Genomic DNA, 27,425 nt, shown 5'->3' with positions numbered 1-27,425 from the left:
TATCCAGAGACAAAGACCCAGTGTTGAAGAGGTTGTAGGGCCAAGAGAGGAATTGAATTGGTGCTCTCTCAATGAAGAGCACCCTGGAGTTTCCTCAAAAAATTAAAACCAAAAATCTGCATCACCCAAGAATCTTGCTTCTGGATATTTACCAAAAAAGCACAGAATCACTAAGTTGAGGCATAAATGCACCCTATTTCCTGCAAAAATATTATAATAATCAAAAATTGAGAGAGCCTGCATTGCCAGGATAAATGATTGTATAAAGAAGAACCAGCATGCATCACAGTGCACTATTATTTAATTCTAAACAGGGTGAAATCCTGCTGTTTGCAGGATGGACAGACTTAGAAGTCCATAAGACGTAAGTCAGGTAGGGAGAAACATTACATGATTTTACTCATGTGATATTTAGAGAAACAAGAAACAAATCAATTAAAATAAACAAAAGGGGCTGGAGTGATAGCACAGCAGCCGACCCAGGTTTGATCCCGAGCTTCCCATATGGTCCCCTGAGCACTGACAGGAATAATTCCTGAGGCATGAGCCAGGAGTAATCCCTGTGCAATGCCGTGTGTGACCAAAAAGAAAAAAAAATGTTTCCCAGCAACTTCTTTTTAAAATAATCAATTTCAGAGGCAATTTCCTTTTTATAATCTATTTTTAGTGGCTGGAGTGATAGTACAGCAGTGCTTGCCTTACAAATGGCCAGCCCAGATTGGATCCCCAGCATCCCATTTGGTCCTCTGTGCATTGCCAGGAATTATACCTGAGTACATAGCCAGGAGTGGTCCCTGAGCATCCCCAGCTGTGACCCCAAAACAAAACAAAGTTCATTATTTTCTTCAGTTGAGGTAATATTGGTTTCTTAGACCATGATTTAGGAACACAATTCTATGCCTCTTCAAAATATATATTACCACTCTGCAACTGCCACCATGGTCTTCATTGAAAAACCACTAATCCAGTGACCATTCCCTGGAGGTGTAAAGCAGATTGAAAAACTGGGCTGGAGTGATAGCACATCAGGTAGGGCGTTTACCTTGCACGCGGCTGACCCGGATTCGATTCCCAGCATCCCGTAAGGTCCCCTGAGCACCGTTAGGAGTAATTCCTGAGTGCATGAGCCAGAAGTGACCCAAAATCCAAAATAAAAAGAAAAACTAGTGTCACAGACTGAGTCACATTAGTAATTAATTTCCAGAAGGGAAAGTTAAAGTGAGGTGGTTAACATAGTTACATAAAAAGGAGTTGATTGTATGGTGAAGGATGAAATTGGACTGTAGTGGGACATCCAGTTGCTGCTGTATATATTGACACACCTGAAGCAATGTTATAACAAAATACTATCTAAATAGACTTTCAAAGCGGTGTTTCTCTCTGAGTCTTTCATTGCTCGTACATACATGCCAGATGATCTCTCACTTTGTTTCTGCAGCTCTTTCTCTGAAAACTTGACTCTGGCGGGCTTCGGGGTTTATCTAGTTCATTTACATCTTGGATCACATTCCACACGGCAGACAGTTTGCTGGAGGGTCAGTACAAACTGATCTGGACATGGGTTCAACCTTCTCCATGGCAGATAGACATGCACAGAACTAACCAGAAAGCAAGGCGAAGGGAAATAAATGCAAATACTGTCAGAATGGAGGTAGTGGGGTATTATGGGAATTTGCAGAAGGCTTCATGTAGGAAGTAGCATGTGAACTAAGAATGAGAAGGATTTTATCATGCAGAGAGAATCATGAGCAGACAACTCTAACCTGAAGGAATAGCATGCCTAAAGATAGAAAGTCTGGGGAATGTTCCCAAATAGTTGTGAATGAAATGTAGGGCACAGAAGGTAGTGACAGAAGTATTTTAGGACCAGATCATAGAGGTCTTTGAATGCTGTACGAGGAAATCAGAGCTTAGTTTGATAGGCCATTGAGAATTGATTCAGGTTGCGAAGGGGCATTTAAAAACAAACAAAGAGGCCTAAAATTTTGGAAGCTGAGCCTGGTGGTGTTATATGTCTGCTACAGAAGGGAACAAATTTAGAGGCTTGGAAAAGTCAAAGCAAACATTAAGACAGGCCCGCATACAAATAAGGATCGCAGCTGTGTAGCAATATGGTGGGTCTTGCCATAGGGTCTTGCCGTAGGAGTTCTTGAGGAGGCAAATTGATAGAATTTGCTCAGCTCCAGATTTTTTACCCTGTCTGTAGGGTTCTGTCTGGGAGGAGTCTGAAATATTGATGCCAGAAATGGAGTTTAGGAGGGAGATAATGCTGCAGACATAAATATAGGAAGAATTACGGGATAATACAGTGGGTAGGGTATTTGCCTTGCACATCAACAACCCAATTTTGATCCCTGGCACCCTTCATGGTTCCTCGAGAGCCTCCAGTAGTAATTTCTGAGCTAGGAGTAACCCCTGAGCATTGCTGTATGTATAGGAGTAATACCTGAGCTAGGACTAACCCCTGAGCACTGTGGGCACTGCTGGGTGTGACCCAAAACAAACGGTTAGAGGGGGGAGGAAGAAAGAATTGAACAAGAAGGATTGGAGTAAAAATTGCACATGTAGATGTCAGTTACTGTGCTTTCTAGAATAAACATGCATGTTTCTTGTGCATTTGTGCAGAGAGAGAGAGAGAGAGAGAGAGAGAGAGAGAGAGTAGTAAAATCCTCTGGTTGGTGCAATTTAAAGCTTCTTAGTGACTTTTAAGGGCCATTCCTGTAGCACCTGCACTCCCTGATCATCAAAAGTCAGTGTGGAAATCAGTGTGGAAAGAGCCAAAAGTTCTTCAGGAAATCAGACCATTTTAACATTGTTGAAAAATAACTAACAAGGTCAATGAAGGTCAAAGCATGCACAGCACACCTGTCTAGCATTTATAGTATGTGTGCTTTAAAAGTGATACAAGTGATTGAGAGATGCTTTCCTTTTTAATTTAATGCAGAAAAATATAAAGAATGTAGAAATGTCTCTACCCACTGGCCAATTGCTGTATCATTACATAAGTACAAAATAAAAAGAAACAGGCAGAAGTTTTCTGTCTAGCCTCCCCCCATCCCCACCGCCACCCCACCCCCCACCCTGCCTATATCTCTCCTTCCCTGAGTGGGTGTGGAAAGGTGAATGTGTGTGTCTGGGCATTTACCAACACATACATCTCTTGTTTTTAACAGTTTAGGGCGCAATTTAAAATTCCATTCTTTTAAAGTATGTGGTCAATTCTTTTTTTTTTTTAATTTATTCTTTTATTGAATCACCGTGTGGAAAGTTACAGAGCTTTCAGGTTTAAGTCCCAGTTACACAATGCTCGAACACCCACCCCTTCACCAGTGCACATATTCCACCACCAAGAATCACAGTATACCTCCCCCACCCTCCCCACCTCCGCAGCCCCCTACCCCACCTGTGTAACTGATAAATTTCACTTTACTTTCACTTTACCTTGGTTACATTAAATATTTCAATGAAAAAACTCACTATTATTATTTGGAGTTTCTTCCCCCTAAAGTCAGACCTGCTGAAAAGGAAGCATTTGATAATTTGTTTTCCATTGCTGAGAATGAAGAGATAAGAGGTCGAGTGGCCACACTAGCAGCCACACGGTTTTGGATTTCTGTATTTTAGTATTTTAGTAACTAAGTCCAAAGAAATATCTGCCAGAAATTGCATCATTGCAAGCTTGTACCTCTCAGCTACTTTATATTCCACATATGAGTGCAATCTTTCTATGTCTGTCTCTTTCTTTCTGACTCATTTCACTCAACATGACACTCTCCATGTTGGTGATCAGTTCTTTTTAATGTACATTACCGAGTTATGTATTTACCACCATAATCAAATTTTGAACAACGGTTTTCCTAAAATGAAACCTTGCACTCATTAGCCAGCTATTCCTCACTTTTCTCATGACACCTAAAATCCTTCTGCCCCACCCTAGGCAACCACTAACTTAATTTCTGTCTCCATCGATTTTCCTAATCGAAATATTTTGTACAAATGGGATTATATAATATGTTGGTTTTAGTTTTGTGAATAAAACATTACCTAGCATGTTATACCATGCATTAGCACTTTATTCACTTCCAAGTAATATTCCAGTATGGATATACCACATTTTGTTGACCCATTTGTCATTTGGAAGACATTCAGGCTGTTTATACTTCATATATTTTTTGGAAAATGCTGCTTTGAGCATTCTCTGTGCACGTTCCTTATGTGGACATATTTCTCCTGGATATATACTTGCACAGTGGCGTTGCTGAATTCTGTGATGATTCTGTCTTTAATATTTTAAGGAACTGCCATACATTTTTTTCAAAGTGGACCACAAGTTTATATTCCCACTGGCAATTTTTTTTTTTTTGGTTTTTGGGTCACACCTGGCGATGCACAAGGATTACTCCTGGCTCATGCACTCAGGAATTACTCCTGGCTCATGCACTCAGGAATTACTCCTGGAAGTGCTCAGGGGACCATATGGGATGCTGGGAATCGAACTCAGGTTCGATGCCCTACCCTCTGTGCTATCACTCCAGCCCCCCTATTGGTAATTTTTGGTGTTCTAGTTTCTTAGCCTCTACCCCAACACTCTTGTATCTTTTATTTTATAGCCACTTTAATGGATATTAAATGGTATCTTACTGTTGCTTTGGCTTGCGTTTTCCTGGTGATTACATCAAACATCTTTTCATGTACTTATGGGATATTTGGGCCTCTCTGGATAAATGTCTCTTTGAATTCTGTGCCCATTTTTAATTTGTCATTTTATTATTGAGCTTTAAGAATGTTTTTGAAAAATCTAACTTCAAGACTAATATATGATGTGAAAAAATTTTCTTCTCTTATCTACGATCATCTTTTCACTTCCTTCCTGGTGACCTTTGAAGCACAAATGTGATTAAATTTGATGTAGTCCAACTTATCAATCTTTTTCTTTTGTCATCTTATCTAAAATGTATTGCCTAACCCCAATACAAAAAGATTTACCTCATTTCTCTTAACAGTTTAATTTTCTTTCTTACAACTTAGGTTCTCTTTGAATTTTTTTCTTTTCTTTTTTGGTCAGGACTTACTCCTGGCTCTGTGCTCAGGATCACTCTTAGCAGGGCTCAGGGACACTCAGGATTTAACCCCAAGTCAGTTACACGCAAAGCAAATGCCCTATTCACTGTACAACTCTCTGGCCCGCAAAATTGTTTTTTTGTGTTGTGTGAGGTAAGGATCTAAATGTGTTCCCCCATTCTACTTCCTGTTGTTGTTTGTTGTGATAACCAGATACAGTACACTCATGGTTGCCATGTGCTAGAGATTGGAATCCTTTTTGTTGTGAACCCTGGGACCATAAGGGACAGTGCCTCCAGGATTGTCCTTGGTGTGGGGACAGTGCCAGGGTTCAAACTCAGGTGTGCAAAGAGGGTGCTCTGCCATTGAGGTACACCCCCCAAACCCCTCAAATTTATTTTTTGCATATACATGTAATTGTATTTGTTAAGATTTTTTTTTTTTTTAGCTTTTTGGGTCACACCCGGCGATGTGCAGGGGTTACTCCTGGCTCTGCACTCAGGAATTACTCCTGGTGGTGGTCAAGGGACCATATGGGATGCTGGGAATTGAACCCGGGTCGGCCGCGTGCAAGGCAAACGCCCTACCCGCTGTGCTATCACTCCAGTCCCTGTTAAGATTATTTTTGTGCATTGAATTCTCTTGTCTTTTTGTCACAAATTAGTTGAATTTCCAGGTTTGTTTCTGAACTGTCAATTCTGTGCCATCATGTACATATCCCTCCTTACAGTTAGTACCATACACTTGATTCCTGTAAGTTTATAGTAGCACGGTAGCACTGTCCTCCCGTTGTTCATTGATTTGCTTGAGTGGGCACCAGTCACATCTCCGTTACGAGACTTATTGTTACTGTTTTTGGCATATCGAATACAGCATGGGAAGCTTGCCAGGCTCTCCAAGAGGGATGGAGAAATCGAACCCAGGTCGGCCGCGTGCAAGGCAAAGGCCCTACCTGCTGTGCTATAGCTCCAGCATTTGAAATCAGAAACTATGAATACATATTATTATTATTATTATTATTATTATTATTATTATTATTATTGCTAGTACTATTTTTACAGTTTCTCTTTTTTTTTAAATGTTTATGTAAAAATTGGGACCAGCACATACAGCACTTGCCTTGGACTTGACCAACCTGGGTTTGGTCCCCACCACCCTAGATAGTCCCCCAGGCATGGTCACAGGTGATCCTTGAGCCTAGAGCCAGGAGTAAACTCTGGGCACCGCTGGGTGTGGCCCCCTCAAAAATTATATAGAGTACATAGCCAGTAGGGCGTTTGCCTTGCACACGGCCTATCTGGGTTCAATCCCCGGCACTCCGTACAGTCCCCCGGGCACGACAGGAGTAATTCCTGAGTGCAGAGCCAGAAGATAGTCCCTGAGCATTGCCAGCTATGCCCCTGAAAGAAAAATGATAATAAGTTTTAAAAATGGAAAAAAAATACTATGTTTGATATGCTGTTCTGGACATTATTTCTCTTCGCCCCTTTGGATAAGTCATTTCTGTCAAGGGTGATTAAACACAGCGTCTACCAGGAAATAAACACCTCACAGAGCATACGTTTTTCATAATTGGAAAAAGAAATGGCCTCCAAATACTCCTCAGGCTGAATGGGATGATTCCTTAGGACCTTCCCCGCCTTCCTTCTGAGTCACCACAGAGAACTTGCCTGGTTTCTTCTCACTATTCTAGACACCCAACCAGGGAATCCTTAGACCACCACACTCACTGATTCGAACGTCCATTTAAAAATGCCACTTCAGAAACAGTTGTTTTCTTGAAGCACTTTCAGACGCAGACTGAGAACCCAGGCTAAGCGGCAGCTGCCTCCTTGGAGAGCTGGTCAGTGGTGAACCTGTTGGTGGTGCGTCCCTGTCCTGATGTGGCTCTCGGCAGCCGCCCCGGGAACAGACACCCTCTCAGAGGAGCTAGTCAGGGAGAACGTCTACCCGGAAATGGGCAGCTCGCTTCACTCTCGTAACTCATCGACCCCTCACCTTCTCCCCCGCTTCCCCCTCATTCCTCACTCCTTCAGCTGTGACCAGACAGGATGCAATCAGGGCAAATCCTGAGCATCGAAGCACACCCTTCGCTCAAATATTCTTTCTGCCCGGGTCTGGTGGCATTCCCCTGGTAACCACCACAGCGAGGCCCGTTGTCAAGACATGAAAAGGCTTCAGGAGCACGGGGTTGGCTCAATAGCAAAAGCACCTGCCTTGCAAGCATGAGGTTGCAGGTTCAGTTCCCGGTGCTGCCCCGCTGACACAGCTCTTGGGGAGCCTGAGTGACACAACAGCGTCTGCTGATCACCCATGTCCCACAGCCACTAAGGAGCGCCACCCTGGCGAGCACACATATGAGCACCACAGCTGACGGAGTGGACACCACAGCCAAGTGTGTGGGCACCAAGCGTGTCTGCGACCCCGCCTGTCACCAACTGCAGTCACTAAAGGAAAGGGTAGAGGTGAAGAAATACGTGGATTGAAGAACTTCTGTACCACGGGTTAGAAAAGTTTAACATGAGGGTAGATACCTGGCTCCGCTGGGCTCGCCAGGCGCCGTCTCTTGGCTCCCGATCAGCGCCTGTTGGCAGCTACCTGTGCTCTGGCACTTACTCTGTTTTGACTATCACTCCCGCACACGTGTCCACAGCAAAGCACGAACACACTGGTCCCCATAAAACCCAACTCCATAGAGGATGCTCCGAAAAAGGTTTCAGGCCTCCAAGTGGTTTGGGAATCGAATAGTCACTCAATACCTCAACTCTGGCGAGCAAAAATTTACATCTTTCTCTTCACCGAGCACTTAATAACTTTCGTATTTCTGTCCAATATGGATGAAGACGACAAAGTGCAATAGTTTTAGCAGCACCTGAGACATTTTTACTCAGAGCAATCACTGGCATTTCCTATCCCATTACAGTTGATACAGATAACTTGAAACACTATTTACATTCCTCACTACTTCTAATTATAGTAATGATTAGACCAGCCACTGTATCTTATTTAATCCATTAATATAAAAGCATATAACACTGTTGCAGATTTGTGCAGTATCTTGATTACTGTGTTTCTGTACAATTGATTGCCCTTATAACCCTATGTATATTATTTTATGCAGTTTAAAACATTGTTCAGAAAAGGAGACCAGAGTTGATCATAATACAAAAAAAAGCACGTGTAGGATGCAATTGATGTCCAGTTTTATTACTAGATATGGGGGGGGTGGGAGTTTGTATCAAAAAATTATTGATTCGGAAAGAAAACATATACTGGGAAGCATAGTCATCCCCCCCAAGAAAAAATAATCAGTGTTACTGAATGACCCTCATAAGATTAGATTTATATAATAAATGAGTTTTTGATTCCAAGGTGTTTTGGTGTTTCATTATTGAAACCATGCCCTTAGAGTGTGCCCAGGCCGGACTTCCTTTGCCCAGATTTTGGTGTACAGAGACTTGCTTCGCCTCTCTTGCCTCACCAATCACCAGAGCAGATCACAAATGGGGAAGACGTGGAGAAGAGGGTGTAAATTTCTCTAAATACGCTTCTCAGTCCCAGGGGTCCTATGGATTTATTCTTGGAGATTTGAAAATCCTACATAAAAGCATCTTGAAATTGCTTGTTTTTAATGATAATGTCTTTAAGCTTACTATAACGTTTTTCTACAGATTAAAAAATTGTGATGCTTTTTTTTATATATATATATATTAAAGATTTTTTGTTTTACATCTGTTTCCCAACTTCTTGCATTCTTTAGGAATTTTCTGAGGTCTCCTTCCTTGCTTTTATCCTTCATATCAGTCAATGTTGGGAACCATTCTTAGAAACAGACAAACGGGTGTCCAGGTTCTCCAGGCACTGAAATAAAGCTTCTCCTTTGAATGCTCACTCCCATTCAAGCTTAAAAAAAAAAAAAAGAAAAAAAAAGAGGTGAAAAGTTCAATGCTACTAAAAAGAGCTAAACAACTAGGTAGGAGGAATATTTAAAGGCCCACTATGAGTGACAAAGACGACCAAGGCTGCTATCTTATATGAGATGTGTGTATGTACACATATGTATGTGTAAATCAAATTAGGGACTTGATAATCTAGTATCATCCTGCATAATAAATTCAAAAATGTAAATACATTAGAAAAAGCAAAAAATAAAATTTATTTCTCTTTTGGTGTCTATTTATTGTGTGAAGCTACAGTCGAGCATGACGCACAGGTGGTTTCAAACGCTTCTCTGCCATCTGAGATTCCGGCTTGCCAGGGTATAGATGGGATGTCACTTTAGGGAATTGGGCTTTTTCAGTATGTAAAATGAGGCTGGCAGAGGTTCAGGGGTTTTGTCTGTGTCTTTACCCAATTAAGGATTTTTTGCTTCCTTTAAATAAAAAAAAAAATTAGGCTTTTATCATTTTTCTTTCTTTTTTTGTCTCCCATTTTGGAGGGTTTTTAAAACTATAGATCCATGGGACAGAATGCCTGAAATTTTTTTGCCAAATGCACTAAGAAATTTCCTACCATAATATAAGGGATGGGTAATATATAAAACCAAAGTCAATTTAAACCTGGTATTGAAATTATATTCTAATTTACAAACTTGTTACAAAGATAAATATACATAAATTTAAAAAACTCTTGATAAGTAGACTATATCTGCATATAAGAATTTATAGTATTGTAAAATACTAAGCCGTTTTATTTTTTCAAATCTGATGTTTCATGACTTTATTTTACACAAAATATTTGACATTTAATTCATTGTATGGGTTTTTTTTAAGATGGTTTAACTAGGAAAGGTATGGATCAATATGCTATTACACATAAATATGTACAGTAAAAGGTATATTATCTCAATCCTATATAACATTAAAAGAAAATCAACTCCTGGAAAAATGTTGAGAAAGGAAATAAAACAAAAATTCTAGGTTTAATGCAATATCCATATAATACCATTTATTTCTGAGGTACATGCTTTTCACATGGAAATTTTGCCAGCATTTAGGATTATGATGTCTGTCTTTTCGATCTACTGTATTACTGGATCCGATTTTAATGAAGAGGCCAGTATGTGGCAATAAGAAACAGAAATGGTGAGACCTTTGTGGACCCGCTAGCGATCAGTGAATATCAGATCACAAATTTCCCCAGCTTTAATTACAGGCAAAAGAAAAGACAAAATTAGCATTTTAATATAGAAATATCTTAGGCTTTAGGAGAATTATGATAAATCTAATGTTGCCTAGTGAACCAATGAGGGGATATTACAACAAACTGTCTCCTTAGGAATATTTGTTTAAATAAAGGCAACAATACTTCATCCTTATCCTTTTTGGATCATTATTGCTATTTCAGGCTGTTCTTTGTTCCAAATTTAAAATACCTTTAGTTTAAAAAAAAAAAGGTAATTGGCAGTGTTTGTTTTCTCTAAAACTATAAGAAGGAAAAATTCTGTTTACTTGGCACTAACAAGATAATTATTTTAGGGGGAAATTTTTGCTCTACGGCTCCAGTTCACTAGTGCCATGGTTTCTCTGCTCTTGGATACGTTTAGGTTAGCTCGTTTCCGTTACGGCGTATTAAACTAACTCCTCTTCCATGGCTGAGGTTTGCCCACCTGTCTCCCCTAAAACACCTGCAACATATGTTTGCATAACCCTGTAATGCTTTGCCTTTGGGGTCCTAAGAAATTCCCCCAGAGCTTTTTGCTTATAAACAGCTGAGCAATTCGTTTTTCTAATGACGGTTGCTTTTCCCCCAGCATTGAGGCAATAACATATTCACTAAAATAAGAGTCTCATTTTTCATCAAAGGGAAATGTTCGACATATTTTTACAGTGCTGTTTTGCTTTCTGAGTTTATTCCCCGCCTCCCCCCCCCTTCTAATCTGGCATGCTAAAAGTTAAGGGTCGGTGGCAAGACATTCGGGCAAAGAAAATTTAAGTAATTCTTCATTTGTCAAATATTTTCTCTTTCCTTCATGATAAATATTCGCTATATTGTAAATCCAAATTAATCTTTTCCCATTAAAAGCAAGAGCTACCAGAACTTTATCAGTTTCCTATAATGTAAAAATGATGATTAGTAAACTATGAAATGATAATAGTATGGACATATTGCAGGAAATTGCTTTAATTATTATGACTTATAAAGCCGGCAAACAAATACTGCACTAAGAGGGTAGTTTTAGTTATTTTCAGCAAAGCAGTGTAAATGCATGTACTCTTATTCTGAACAATAGTCTTTCTTCCCTCTTCTGAGAAGATCCAATGTGTATATTTTGGTAACTAAATTCATTTTTGTAGAAATGTATGATGTTTAGTGAAAGCTACCTAAATATATATATGTATATATATATGTATATATATATATGTCTGATTCTCTGAAATAAGAGCCATGGATTTCTCTGTCGTCATGGATTCAGTTATCCCAGTTGTCAGATCTGCTCTCAAATCTGTCTGCTCAGTGGTGATAGGAACAGAGGTAACAGGAACTTCCGTTGTATTGAGTTTTTATCAAGTGCCCAGCGCGGCGCCGTGCACCTGAGGTCCATTGTCTCATATAATCCCCACCCAGCACTGCAGATGAGAGAGTGAGACTCACAGCGTACCTGACTCCTCACCTGAGCTCACCGTGGTGGGAACCGGGATCTGAGCACAGTTATTCTGTGTCTCCGAGTTCACTGTGTCTGCAAGAAAAGCTGTTTTAAGAACAGCTCCCCCAAATCCACCCATAGGTGAGACTTTTGGCATTCCTCTTAAACGGAAATGCAGAAGAGAAAGATTTAGGAGCTCCCATAGCTTGTTAACATAGATGAGTGACTGGTACTTGGGACATTAACTAGATGCAATCCTGTGGATTCATATCAGGTTAATCTGGGCTGGCCTAGGGAAAGGCTGGTAAACCCATTGCAGTGGCCTGAATTCCTGACTTAGATGTCTTTATGTATAGTTTTAAATAATTTAATAATTTTAATAATTTTAAAAAATAGCCAATAGTTTGTACCTAATGAAGGATATGTATATAAGTTGTCACATCCAGGTTTTTGCACATAAAAATTTACAACTGCCATGGGGCATGGTCCTTTCTTAAATACGGACTTTCGTATATGTATATTTCTGATGACTCAAATTTCAGAGGATATTTCAGATATGAAAAAATTTTAAATCAGAACTTTTATTTCTATAAACATTTTATTCAGACTATCTGAAATCTCCTTTAAAATCAGTAAATCAAGTATCTCTCTTAACGTGTTCCAGTTATGTGAAGTTAGTAAATTCTGCAAATTCACACTTTCTCCTGCAAAGAGACTGTTCATGCCATTTTTGGTACATAGTTGCCTTAGAAAGTATTGTTCTAAAATCTCCTGACTTTTTGGAGGCTGACTCCATGGCTTGGAGGCTGGCCTCACATTCTGGGGAAAGGGCAACTCAGAGAAGGGATCACCAAGTATAATGCGGTCAGAGGCCATGCGGGGGAGGGTGATGCGGGCTGAATGTAGACTAGAGACTGAACACAGTGGCCACTCAACACCTCTATTGTGAACCACAACACCTATTTAGAGAGAGAGAACAAAATGGAATACCCTGCCACAGCGGCAGGGCGGGGTGTGGGGAGATGGGACTGGGGAGGGTGGGAGGGATGCTGGGTTTACTGGTGGTGGAGAATGGGCACTGGTGAAGGGATGGGTTCTCGAACTTTGTATGAGGGAAACAAGAGCACAAAGATGAGTAAATCTGTAACTGTACCTCACGGTGATTCACTAATTAAAAATAAATAAAGGAAAAAAAAATTTTTAATCTCCTGACTTTTTAAAACCTGATTCAGACACTTGTAAACTAGCCTAATTAGGGCCAGGCAGGCAGCGCCAGTGATGGGGCACTTGGTTCAGTCACAAGTTCTGGACACCATTCTCAGCATCACACGCTCTCCAGACAGTGCCGCGTGCTGCCCGGCCAACCCCTGAGCTCAGGCTCCAGCCGCGGGGCTGGGCTGGGCTGAGCTGGGCTGGACGTGGCCCCTGTAAAGTTAAATTTCATGGACTATAGGCCATCGGTACTGGCTTTTCATGTTTAAAATTTAAAAGCATTTATACTTTGCATAGTTCATGTCTTGGCTTCCCGACGTTTATGGCGACACATTGCGTCACATATATGTCAGACATGCAGTTCTGAGCCATTGCAGTAGCCCCCAGCCACAGGTCGATCCTGAGCACCCAATGCATGGACTGGCCCAAATTGAAATGTGCTGTGAGCTTAGTCTACACTAGATTCCAGAGACTTGGCATGAAAGAAACAGTGTCACCTACCTCATTCGCAGTTTGTATGTGGTTATGTGTTCTGCTGCCACTATTTTAGATGTATGGAAGGAAGCAAAACATATTCTTGCGTTTAGCTTTTGCCCCTGCCTGTTTGTCGTCTCTGTCACCTTTACCAGACAATTTAAAATTGCTTCTGAAATTTACATTGTATCACCCACATTACATCTCTCTTGAAAAGGCTATTCTAGAGCATCTCTGTGTCCGTTTACTTTTATTTTAGTAGTGACCGTTTAAGAGCATTCAACGGGGTGCCCTACTGAGGAGAACACTCTGGAATAGCCTTGAACTCTCCAATGTCATTTTCTTAAATTTCAAGGGTTGTTTTTCCACATGTTCTTTTGACTTTTTTTTTTTTTCTGTGAGTGTGTCCTCTGTTGTGGTACTGTGTCTCCTATTGATACTAGTAAGTCTCCTAGGAATTGAAATAGACCTCAGTGAAATTAGTGCTTGGGCCTCCCGCATTCATATATTTGAGTTAGATTATTATTTCTAATAATGACTTCAAGTGCTTAGATAGATTAGCACTTCGTGTTTTAAATTGCTTGTCATTTCTTTATGAAGATATTTCAACAGACTGCTCCATGCAATTCCTTCCTTTATTAGTTTATCAGAAGACAGAGAGGAAAAACCTTTCATCTTAGCAAAATCAATATGTATTTGCAGGTAGCTGAAATAAAGAGCAAAGTTGGTCATTAGCGATCATCTTGCATAAGTTAATTTTTTAAGTAAATGATGGATGTCAGTCTCCCAGTGGCTTGAACCTGTATCCCTCCCCCCCCCACACCTTATACTTGGGTCCAGGTTGTCATCAGCTACCATGAGAAACCTACGTAATTCCTAGAGAGAGAAAAGTTGCACTGTTAGACTTAATAGTATGGTAGTCATGGAAGCATCAGTTATCTTCATCAAGGCAATTCAGATTTGATTATTGTAGAACTGTGTTGAATACCAAACCAGTGGAATAGTAGCTGGAGCTAAATCAAGGGATTGTCATTTTTGTCAGATGATTAGGGCTGACTTGGAAGAGATATGAAAGGGTTGAGCTGTGTAAATATTCTCTTTTCAGCCGAAAAAGAAAAGGTCCATCATGGCCATTAAGATGCAGCTTGTTAGCTTGATGAATTTCAAGCTATTTAACCTTAGCAATTATATACCCCCACCTACATGCACGTGTATCAGTGCCTTGGGATAATGTCTCCAAGGATTGATATCGAAGCATATTGGTAATTTTCTACTAAGATAAAATGCAGCAATTCTCTGTTTAGGTAGATCTCTCTAAGGACAGGGCATGCTCTGGTTCAAAGCGTTAATTATTAACTTGAATTAATATGCTTGGGTAAACCTGAAAACACATTTATTAATAAGTTGTTTAGACTTCTTCATGGAAAATATGTAATTTTAAATGTTAGAGATGATGATATTCATTGAAGGTAAGCTATTACCGTGTTACATTTTTAAAACTCCAGGTGAGTCTGTCTAATTTTTATTTGCCTCAGAAGGACTTTATGCATTCAAATAATAGCTACATTAAATAGCACCATATTTATATGGACACACCCATTGTCTTTCAAAGACACTTCCACAACAAGTGATAAATTACATTAAAAGGACAGAAATGGTCGGTTTACTTTCATATTTCCACGGAATTTCACGAGTATTTCCACTACTTGTGTAGTTGTTAAGTTCGTGTGTAGGAAAAGATACCACAGAAATCAATAACTTGAAAGAATTGCGGAATTCCGAAATACTGCAGGTTTGGAGAAGAAAGACTCGGTGTGCCATCTAGTGGACATACTGAGCATTCTCATCTTCGGTCATAATAGATAATGCTAGTGTTACAGTACATAATTTTACAGCTTTGTTTTAAATTTATCTGATTTTCTTTTGTAAAACCTGTGAAAGTGATTAAAAATCATAAAATAATAAACTAATACAATGAATAAAGCTTATGTGAGCTATGAAACAGGTAAATGTAAAATGTATGGAATTTTTCAATAATTAAGATCAGTTAAGGCGAAATTTCAACTGTACAAGCAAAACCCAAGCACCCAGTTAAGCCTTTTTCTAGAACAACATGAAGGCAATTATTTTGTTCCTGTTTTAATGTTCATGTGTAATTTAAATAGCTTTATAAATTGTTTGTTTTTTTTTTTCTATAGAGAAATCCAAGACCAGTGACTTATCAATTCCATCCAAATTTAGATTATTACAAAGCTCGTGGCGCAGACCTTATGAATAAAAGCCGGTAAGTTTTATTTCTCTAATGAAAATTATTCTCAGAGGTCATGGGGAAATTTTGCATATGTACTGAAATTTTTCAGATTTAGCGTATCCATGTAAATGCATGTTAAATACTTTGTTAAGTGGATTTTCTATTTTTTTTAAAAGGTATAACAAGGTTATGTTAGTAGTACAATGAAAGCTTAAATGTACAAAGAGTACTTGTTACAATTTAAAGTTAGGCAGCTTCATTTCTTTAACACAAATAAACCTGAATAAATTGTGCCTACTTGTATAATCTTTTTCTAGATCCTTGCTGTTGATTGAAAAGAGGAAGTTTTATAATATATTTTTTAAATTATCAGTAAGAAAATTAAAATGGGGTTTCCCAACTGTCTCCAGAACTACACAATAAGCTTATAAATGCATCTTGTGTGTGCATTTGTGATTACAAACATAGAAATTTTAAGGGTCACTGTAGGAATAAAAAAGCATTAAAATCCCACTTTTAAAAGAAATTCAACATTGGCGTAAAGGGTTGATGATCAGTTTTGTTTGTTCATAATACTGTGCTCAGCTGTCTCAAGAGTTAACTCATCAAACCGGAGCCGTCTCCAATTAGAATGTAATTTCAAAGTTTCCTCTGCAAGACTACAATGTTAGTGATGATAAATGCTGCCAAGTTGTCCGAGTTTTCTTGCTGAAATGTTCTGCCTGCGTGCTGGTTTTTCTCCGGCAGGATCCCTGCGCCCTAAAATACACACGCTAGAGGCCCGCAGGCTGGCACGTCCCTTTCCTGGAGACCAAGAAGGACATGTGATTCCTGCGGCGTAGAAACCCAGGAGCTACGGGGTGGGATACCTATAAGGCAGGGGGTCATTTTAGATCTGCATCTTGAGCCCTGCCAGGGTTCATTTTAAATTGTCTCCCCCCCCCCCCCACCTCGGCTTGATGGAAATGTCTCGTCTTCTGATATGCCCTGTCATTGGGAAGCCAATCCTGTAGCCCGTGAGACTTCTCCAAAACTCTTTTCTGTTTATTCACTTCATCTGCTTCTGAGTCAGGGACTGTGTATTATTCGTCTGATTCAGGGACTGTGTGTTAAAACAACCTTGAGAATCTTGCCAACAAAATATTTACAACTCTCTGTGTAAGCCCTTTTAACCACCTGGTTACTTCTTGGAGGTTTCTTGCACAGTTGCTTGATTCACCATCTGAAAGACCTTGTGGCTTCAGTACTATTTGGTCAAGTCCCCAGTTAACGCTTGAGGGTCTAACATGCTTTCCCTAGGCTGGATCCTTCAGCCAGGATCGACTTGCAGCTACTTCTTTGCTGTTGAAACCCTAGGTTAAAATTTTGTGTTAAGTGACAGCCAAGCATGACTACTGGTCTTACCTGCTGGGTGCAGTGTTAAAGCTTGCTCAGGAGGAGAAGGATGTGGCATACCTCTGGGTTCCAAGTTCCAGCCCTGGAACCACATGCCCCCCCCCCCTTCAAGTACACTAGGTATCACCCCGGTGGCTCCCAAGCCCCACTGGTAATGACCTTGGTGGCCTGCAGTATCACTTTGCTCTTACTATACCCGAAGGTGCCCTCCGGGGACCCTGGATGCATAATGCAGCAGGTGGATATTACTTGCCTTATGTGGCCAACCCGGGCTCAATCCCTGGGACCCCATACGCTTCCCCGAATCCCATGAAAAGTGATCCCTGAGTGCAGAGCACTCAGGAGCACTGCCCTGAGCACTGCCGGTTGTGATAAAACAAAAATATGCTATATTTCTTACCCTGTGGACCCCATGATGCATGAGACTGCATGAGGGTCCCCTGCCTCCCACCAGTAAAAGAGACTACACCGTTCAATCAATCTGGAGCTCGGGGATGAGTCAGAGGGAGTGTATTTACTCATGGGGAACCCCCCCCCAATCAAAGTGATTACTAAGTAGACAATAGACGAGGGATAGGCAGACGCACGGGGAGCAGGAAGTGGTACCTGCTCTGTCTGTGGCAGTGGGCTTCTATTTGTGTTGCTTCTCCAAATAAGGGATGAGGGTATGAAGATGACATGTGATTTCCCAGATAAGAATATCTCTAGAAATCAAGGCTGATTTCTCTTCTCTGCTTTACCATGGATTGCTATAATTAAGTCTTTAAAAGCAAGTGCCTAGGTATTTTAGTGGTAGATTTTCCATTACATATGTGGGGAACATTCGCGCTGCTCTGATTTTCCTTACTTGCAAATTCCTTTTTTAAAATGGGAATTGACATTTTCTTTTTCATTCAACTTTTGAGCTCAGAATGACAATTTAACACTCGAATCTCGTTCCAATTTTGTCCTTAAATAACCAGAAATTGCTGCTATAAAAATAAATAAATAAGCGCATCTAAATTGTGACCAGTTTTTAGAAAGAACCCTGTCATTTATTTAGGAAACTGACTACTCAGATGCCCACTTCAATACTCAGAGAGGAGAGTTTCGTCATGTTTAAATACTCCAATCTCTCCTATTAAATGTAGTATCACATATCTCCTTTATTCCAAAACATCTATGGATTTTCTGTTTCGAAAAGAACACAACAACGTCTCAAAACGTGTCCTCCTTTCTGCTCTCGGAGTTGGTGGAATAGTGGCACCAGAGCTAACGGCGCACGTGCCACTGCACTGTGGGTCTTTCTACTTGCTGTGAACAATTGCATTTCATCCGGACTAGAGACCACGTTTGACTAAGTTAAGCATGAACAACGATGGGAGAAACAGAGCTGAGTTCCCCAGTCTCTGCACTCAGCAGAGCGGCAGTTAAGTGCTCTGTGCTAGCATCCCCAGCTTCCCAGTCTCCCTGTCACGATGAGGTTTAAATAACCTTAACTGCGATCAATGGTGACAGACTCCCGAATTAGAATCCTGGCAGGTAGGTGCTCTGCAGAGGCTCCCTCTGTCAGGGCCAGGGAAGAATCAAGAAGGAAGCCAGGCTCTGGGGAAAGAAGTTTCTAGTAAAGACAGTTGCTGGGGCTTTGACCTTTCCTTCCCAGCCTCAACTGGACTCATGGCTTAGGCCTCAGGGCATGCCATTTCTTCTTCCCCCAGGACTTTCTTGGGGAGCTGGAGCGATAGAACAGCAGGTAGGGCATTCGCTTTGCACGTGGCCGGCCTGGGTTCAATTCCCAGCATCTCATATGGTCCCCCGAGCACTTCCAGGAGTAATTTCTGAGTGCATGAGCCAGGAGGAACCCCGGTACATCACTGGATGTGAGCCAAAAAGCAAAAAGACTTTCTTGGATGCCAAGTGTTTCCCATCTCTTGGGTTCAGGACCCAAAGTAGCTACTCTACTTGGGAGTGCTTCCCTCTGTGCCTAGAATGTTCCGAGAAAGGATGGGAAGCCAGAAGTACTGTGATTCTTCCAATAAGTGTAACCTTGTACTGGAATACGAGTATGGAAAGCACCAGGACCACGTCTTATCCCATGTTTGTTTGGTTTTGGTTTTGGGTTTTGGTGTTTTTACTACCTAGCACGGAGAACAGATTCGAACACTAATGAATGGAATAAATGCTTTTTTGGTTTCAGCTGTAGAATAAATCATCCTGATGCACGGAGTCTGGCTTTAGACTCTTCATATTCCAAGAGCCCACTTGTTTATCGTCAGGAAAATATCTCACTTACTGAATGAATAAATAATACATTTCTCCTGAACAGTTTCCATTTTACATGGTCAATAAGACTTTTTAATTAGGCTTTATTTTATTTACTAGCAAAATGACTGCATTTTCAGAAGTATTTTGTTGCTAAAATGTGGTAAAGAAATAATATGCTAATAGTACTCCCACGCCACGAAGCCAAGAAGTCCGTGGTTATATTAATAGGTAATTGGCTAATCAGAATTTCAAAGGATACTGATTGCTTGTAGAAATGCAATTTTGTGAATATTTTGTGCTCAGATAACTAAGAGCACATGCAATAAACATCTATATTTGAAGTGTTCTTTCTCGGAACAAAGAGAATTTTTAATTCCTAACCAATTTAGGTAAAACGGCAACATCATCTCTTGTCTTGTCCACAGTAAATAGATCTTTCTCCTGCATAAATCTTATGTATAATCTCTACACAGGGCCCAGATCTTTAAGTCTCCGGTCTGAGGAGTTTTGACAGTTGCCTTCAGCCATACAGCTGCCATCCAAAACACCCTGGAGTGGACCTTTTTTCATCCTAAAGTTCCCTTAACAGGCAGTTCCGGCTTCTTGTCCCAGAGCAATCATATTCTGATTGGTATTGCAGTGTATTTGTTTTGTCTCTCCTTAAGCCCATAGACGGGACCATTCTATACACAGTGTATGTCTAACCTTTTTTTTTTTTTAGTTTAAATTTTATTGAATCACCATGTGGAGGGTTACATAGTTCTCAGGATTATGTCAGTTATACAATACTCAAACACCCTTCTCTTCACCCGTGCCCATATTCCATCACCAACCACCCCATTATACCTCCCGCCCCCTCCCACCCCCCCAGTCCCCGCCCTTGTAAGTGATAAGTTTCACTTCGTTTACACTTTATCTTGGTTACAGTCCATGTTTCAACACATAACTCACTATTGTTGCTAGGGTTTCCCCCCAAAAAAAGAGAAGACAGTCCCACTGTCAAGGAAGCATTTGATGGCTCTCCATTGCTGAGAATGTAGAGATATTAAGTCCCGCTGTTTGTTACATAACTTTATTTTTTTCCCCCCCTCGTCCCGAGCCACCGAGATCACGCCTGTTAAGTAATCACCACGCTGCTTGACAAAGGGAAAACAAACCAAAAATGATGGTTATTTCCCGTCATCAGCCGGCGTGGGGCTCTGGCTTAGTTGATAGTCTGGTAGAATGTCTGCAAGCAGTTTCTGGAAACAAAAGTAATACGCTGGTATCGGCCCCGGCTCGAGATTCCACCAGCGTCCCGCTGTTCCAAGTACATAATAATTTATTCCCTTGTATCCCATTCCCACGCCACCAGGTCCGTGTCAGCTTAATGGACATCATACTATGGTTAACGCCACGCCGAGTTTCTTCCCGAGAAAGAAGGATATTTCTTCTCAGCTGGCGTGGGGATATGGCTTAGTTCAGTCTATAGAGATGGTTACCACTTTGGTGGCCTTCAATATTTCAGCACAAGATTCACTATTCTTGTTAGGATTTCCCACCAAAGTCCGACCCGTTAAAAAGGAACCATTTCATATTGGTGATGATTAAATGACAGTAGGTTGCGCGGCCATGGCAGCGGCCTCTCGGCTTTGAATTTCTGTATAAAGTCCAGGGAAAGTACAGCCAGAAATTACACATCGCTACAAACTTTAACCCTATTATGGTCCCCCCAAAGTCCAACCCATTACAAAGGAACCATTTCATATTGCTGATGATTAGATGACATTAGGCTGCCGCGGCCTTGCGGTTTTGGGTTTCTATATAAAGTCCAGGGAAAATTCTGCCTGAAATTCTATCGCTACAATCTTTTACCCTTCAACAAAAAACTCAGTACTATTGTTTGGAGTTTCCCCCCACGTTAAGCCCTGCCAAAAAGGAACATTTACACGTTGCTGACAGTCAAGAGATATTAGGTCGCACGGCTGCTATCACAGCCGCGCGGTTTTGGATTTCTATATGAAGTCCAGAGAAAATTCTTTTGGTAATTGCATCACTCGCTGGCAGCGCCTGGGCCAGAAGCTCCGAGCACACAGTTTGGAGGCATTTTGGGGGCGCTGCTCGTGTCCAAAGTGGTTCAGTTGCCTCTGGGGTCGATCTCGCGCGGGGACAGAAAGGCCTTTTTTTTTTTTATTAGTGTACGGTTATCGTGATTCATATTGTTACAATCAGTCTTTCTGTTAGATTGTCAAATTGTATTCCATTACATGAACATTATGTGAATCTATCGTAATTTGGTCATCTATTCTCTTTGATAAATACTGGGTTACTGCCAGATTTGGGTAGCACCGTAGCACTGCCTTCCCATTGTTCATCCATTTGCTTGAGCAGGCACCAGTAACATCTCCATTGTAAGACTTGTTGTTACTGTTTTTGTTATATCGAATACGTCACGGGTAGCTTGCCAAGCTCTGCCGTGCGGACAGGATACTCTCAGTAGCTTGCCAGGCTCTCAGAGAGGGACAGAGGAATTGAACCTGGGTCAGCCACATGCAAGGCAAATGCCCTACCCACTGTGCTATCATTCCAGTCCACCAGATTTGGGTAGTCTGAAATAAGGCATTCTGAACATATTTTACAGGTGTTTCAGTATTGTATTCTTGGTGGTTTTTTTTTTCTCTTGGGTAAACACTTAGAAATTAAGTTGTTCAATAGGGAAGATATCTGAGCCACACCTAGCAGTACCCAGCAGTACCTAGCAATGCTCCTAATACAGTGCTCAGTGGTAGTGATACAATTGGAACCTAGGGCCTCCTCAGAAAACAATGTGTTCTTAGCCTTCTGTACCTGACTCATGAACAACTTTATTTCCAAAAGGTCGCTGAGCTCGGAGCCAGGTCAGAACTCGGTGATTTTTGAGTCCCTGCAAAAATCTGCAGGGCTGCCACCTATACCAAACTCCATCCCGGAAGCTCTGTGGCCTGTGCTCCCCAGAGCTGCCAGAGCATCAGGCCACCCTGCACACAGCTGCATGCACACATCACAGCTGGAGGAGCCCAACTCTCAGTGAGAGTGTATGAGCACCACAGACGGTGTAAACCTGGTCACTGCAGCAAGAATGAAAAAAAGGCAAGAAGGAAAGGAACTGCCAAAAATATCTCAAAGTAATGAAATCTTTTCTTCCCCCAGCTCAGCTCAGGAATATGTGGAGGCTTTTATTGTCCTACTTCCCTGCCAACATTTGGTACTGTCATTTTTTTTAAATCTCATCCATTGTTCTAGATATCAGAGGATGTATTGTTGTGGTTGAATCTGCATTTTCCTGGTGACTCAAGATGATGAGCTCCTTTTCCTAGCAGATCAGTGACCTAGGGTGTATTTTCTTCTGTGAAGTGTCTGTGTGGCTTGCTACCTGTCAGGATTCTTTCTGGAATCTAGATCGGAGTCCTTGTCAGATTAGACATACTGTAAACATTGTTTGCCCGTATATCACCTGTCTACTCTCCTTAAAGATGTCTTTCGGACTGGACAGATAGCACAGCGGGTAGGGCATTTGTCTTGCATGCAGCTGACCCAGGTTTGATTCCCAACATCCCATATGGTCCCCCAAGCACCACCAGGAGTGATTCCTGAGTACATGAGCCAGGAGTGACCCTTGTGCATCACCGGGTGTGACCCAAAAAGAAAAAAAAAAAAAGATGTCTTTCAATGAGCAGAAGTGTTCATTTTGATGACATTCTCTTGCTGGCTTTCTCCTTCATTGCTTTTTTTTTTCTGTCCGACCAGTCTTTGTCTCTATTGTGAAGCTTCCCACCGCCCACCTGCAGCTCAGTGACCCCTAGAAAGCCAGCAAACAAAGCCTGCTCTACTCCTTTACAGCTGATTCAGCCTGAGGAGCACAGGCGAAGCCATGACTGAAATGAGGGCAGAGTCTAGGAGGAACCAGTACGGGCTTTCAGTTGTCTCTCCCAGTAGAGTGCTCATCTCTCCTGGAAGGAGGATGACCTGTGTTGCCACTCCGGGGAGCAACCAAGTCGCCCAAGTCAGGGTAGCTACTTAAGAAACAACGTCAGCATAAAGGGTTTGGTGTGGTCCAAGACCCCGGTATACAGTCACTCTGCCCCGCAAGACCCATCTCTCTGTCCTCCCCTCCCCTCCCCTCTTCATCTTTCCTTCCCTCTCTCCCTCCTCCCCATCCCTCTCCCTCCCTCCCTCTCTCCCTCCCTCTCTTTGGAATAGAATATGAAGGTTGGGGATAGCCTTTACAGTCTCAGAGCAGTTATGTATCCTTCTAAAAGCTGCATGGTTCTAATACTAGTATTTGAATCTGTGGTTCACCTTAAATTTGTGTGCGGAGTAAGGTGAAAGATGAAGGCTTGCCTTTCGCTGTTTGGCTGATCAGATATTTAGCACCATTTGTAAATTAAGGTCTTCCCCCTTTGCCTTAAATTGAACCTTTGGTTATAAACCAGTTGATTACGTGTTGAGTCTGTTTCTGGACACCCTCCGTACTGGCTTTTAAACCACACGCACTTAACTCTCCAAGCTGTGGATAGTTGTAACCAGTTTACAGTAACCAGTTCTGATTTTAAGCAGCCTGAAGTCTTCACAAACATTTTTCCCTACCCTTATTTTGTATATTCTAGGACCTTTGCGTTTCCATATGTTTTCATAGAATCAGTTTACTAATTTCTGTAAACATGACCATAATCTTTATTGGAATTATATTGTTTCCAGAGATCAGTTTGGAAAGAACTCATATTATTTGAAAGAACTTAATATTGCTTGATAATTTAATCCGTGAACACAGACTATCTCCTCAGTTGTCTTTAGAGTTACAAAGCAAAATTTACAACCTTAGCGATATAATGGGTATGGTGAGCGAATTCACAAATGAGGCAGCCCCGGTCTGGCAAGTAGGAAGGTTTTCTTGCACACAATAAAGAGTTTTTATGAAAGAAGGTGGGACAAGTTTCTCAGCACAAGAAAATTGTTTCAGCTTAGGCCATTTACCCTCAGGGTTGGAGAGAGGGGCGGGGAGTGGGGTGAGCACCTGCCTGGCTGACAAGAGGCCTGGGTTCAAGCCCCAGAATTCCCTGATCTCTGGGCTCCTCTGGAATAACCCTGAACATCACTGAATGTGACTTCAAAACATAAAACTTATGATACATTATATATATATAATTGAATACTTCCTGATAATAAATTATAATGATAGCACTGTAGCACTATCATCTCGTTGTTCATCAGTTTGCTCGAGCGGGCACCAGTAACGTCTCTATTGTGAGACTTGATGTTACTGTTTTGATTTTTCTTTTTGAATACACCATGGGTAGCTTGCCATGCGGGCGGGATACTCTCAGTAGCTTGCCGGGTTCTCCGAGAGGGACAGAGGAATCAAACCCGGGTCGGCCGCATGCAAGACAAATGCCCTACCCGCTGTGCTATCGCTTCACTGATATGTATTTTATTTCATTTTAATGTCATTGGCAAAACTGTTCATGGTAGTTGGATATGCATGAGACATTACGCATGAAACAACACTATACCCTCCGCTCTCCCCGCCCCCCCACCTGTCTCAGTGTCCCCCACTCCCCCCCCACCTCTCCCTGCGATCAGCTTTCTGCTGAAGAGCAGCTCTCCAATCCTGTTGCCTTTGGCATTTCTGGTTCCCCTGCATTGATTCTTTATAAGCTGCACGTGAGAGAAATATTTCCATCTGTCCCTCTCTCAACACAATACTCTCACGATGCACCCACATTACAGAAAATTGCATGATTTTCTTTTTTTTTTTTCTTAAAGCTGAGGAGAATTCCATTGTGTATATACCACACTTTATCCAGTCATCTATTCTTGGACACTTGCATTGTTTCTAGATTTTGACTACGTGAATAGTGCTGCAGTGAATGAACATAGGAGTACAAATGTGTTTAATTTCTTTTTAATTTTTTTAATTGAATCACCATGAGACACACAATTATAAAGTTGTTCTTGATTGAGTTTCAGTCATACAATGTTCCAAAATCCATCCCTTCACCACTGTACATTTCCCACCATCAATGTCCCCAGTTTCCCTCCTACCCTCCACCCCCTTGCATACCTCTATGGCAGACACTTTTCTTCTCTCTTTTTGCTCTTTTTTTAATTTTAGACACTGTGGTTTGCAGTACTGTTACTGGAAGGGTATCATTCCTATCACTTTACAACCTTTCAGCACCCAGTTCTTGTCCAGAGTGACCAGTTCATCTTTGATAAAGTGTATAAAAATAAAAAGAAAGGGCGCGCAGGTGGCGAGGCAGGCGAAGGAAGGAAGAAGGCCAAACTGGTTACTCGATCGGTTTATTTCATGTCCATCTCCATTCTCCTCTGATTCTCCTCCTGCTTCTTTCTCCCCCATCCTACTTCATTCTCTCTCTCTCTGCCTCTCTCCCGGCTCTCGGTCTCTCTCTCGATCTGTGGATCTGGCCCCCGTGGATCTGGCCCCCATGGACCTGGCCCCCGTGGATCTGGCCCCCATGGACCTGGCCCCCGTGGATCTGGCCCCGTGGATCTGGCCCCCAACCCACTCTTCCAGCCTAGTTAAATCTCCACAGCATGAGGGGGTTGGGGCATACACATAGGTGTGGTCAGCAATAGGGTAAGGTTCTTTTCCCTCAGGGGATGCTTCTCCTAGGACTTAATTCTCTATCAGCAGGAGGATCCACCCAAGGGCGGAGTCCCATGAATGTGTTTCTCTTCTCCTCAGCCAGCAAACATATAAGAATTCATAATATTAATTATTTTGTATGGACACAACAAGAGATGCATTAAAGCTTATAGAATTGCTCTCCTGGGGCCATCTCAATCTCAGACTACAGTGCTCAGGCCAGATCAGTCTTTCCTATCCCTGGCAGGGTCCCAGTCTCATAATTACTATTGGATCATGACAGCATTTGTCTATGATCAAGCTCTTAACTTATAGTTAAGAATTAGGCACTTTGGCCAGGCCCATCTCGATGCCAGGGTAGCACATAACTCACCGCTTGCCCTGGATCCTTCCCGTCCCACGTCGGGGACCCTACTTTGGGGTGCTAGGAACTGAGGGCAACTGAGGCTTAAGTGGAGAAAGCAGATGCCCAGAAGGGAATATCGAGGCCAATTAAGTCTTAAGTTATAAAAACATAATATTGTCTTCTTGTGTCTATACAAAAAAGACATAGCTTTAAAGTAAATTATTCAAAAGGCATAAAGAGGAGAGAAAGGCAATGTTATAATATTCAGTGTCCTAGGAAGTTCTGACCTTACCAATTAACAGAGTTTGATTAAGGGAAGAGCAGATAAACTGATAGAAATGGTTACAGATAAACAAAGGAATGGGAGTGACTCGGGAGCACTTTGATGGGTGTGACTGATAAACCTAAGCTCCTAGTGGCAAGGGGGAAAGGACAAACCAATGATATCCAACAATAAAGGAGTGAAAAAATATTAAGTGGAGCAAGGTAAACCTCTTCAACAAATGGTGCTGGGAAAACTGGTCAGCTGCATCGCTGTGTCACTGTATCACTGCCATCCCATCCTTGATTTACTTGAGTGGGCACCAGTAACATTTCTATTAAACTCAGTGCTGAGATTTTAGCAGACTCTTCTTACTTGTCTTTCCCAATGATTGGCTCTTTCAAGGTAGGGGAACAAGACCTATCATTACTGTTTTTTGGCATATCGAAAACGCCACGGGTAGCTTGCCAGGCTCTGCCATGCAGGCGGGATACTCTCAGTAGCTTGCCAGGCTCTCTGAGAGGTATGTATAATATCTGTTACTGTATTTGGGATATGAATACACCACAGAAAGCTTCTCAGGCTCTCCCGAGCGGGCAATAGACTCTCAGTAGCTTGTCAGATTCTTCGAGATGGAGAACTAGGCTACTAGATGTCACACGGCCATATTTCGGGCACGCCTTTCCCAGAGCTTGGTTTTATAATCTCTGGATGTTGGCCGCTGATGGGATTACATGGCATGGGGCAGTTTCTAGGTATGGCTGCCTAGCTACTAGAAAATGGGGGATCTGGGTGAAAGAGGCCCAGTACCAGTCTGAGCAGCCATGGAGATCTCGGCCCCGGGTCCCGCACACCTGGGTTCCTCTGCCAGTTCCTCATGTGTGAGGCTCGTCTGTGAGAGTGGTCAGCTGCATGCAAAAAAAAAGAATTTAAAAATCAACTCAGATCTCTTTCTAACACTAGCACAAA

The 27,425-nt window shown here is 41.7% G+C and overlaps 1 protein-coding gene across 3 annotated transcripts in view; it reads left to right on the top strand.

The window, feature by feature from the left end:
* Nucleotides 1–27,425, top strand: part of TBC1D5 (TBC1 domain family member 5) — a 536,851-nt gene that overhangs the window by 431,500 nt on the left and 77,926 nt on the right. For all 3 annotated transcript variants that reach the window (XM_055135278.1, XM_055135279.1, XM_055135277.1), the window contains one exon: nt 15,532–15,617. In XM_055135278.1, the coding sequence (XP_054991253.1) occupies nt 15,532–15,617 (86 nt within the window). The remainder of the gene's footprint in view (nt 1–15,531; nt 15,618–27,425) is intronic.

This window comes from Sorex araneus, chromosome 4 (assembly GCF_027595985.1).
Source record: "Sorex araneus isolate mSorAra2 chromosome 4, mSorAra2.pri, whole genome shotgun sequence".
In the NCBI taxonomy this organism is placed as follows: domain Eukaryota; kingdom Metazoa; phylum Chordata; class Mammalia; order Eulipotyphla; family Soricidae; genus Sorex; species Sorex araneus.
The sequence above is the reverse complement of the archived record's forward strand: the minus strand, read 5'-3'. Positions and strand labels throughout refer to the sequence as shown.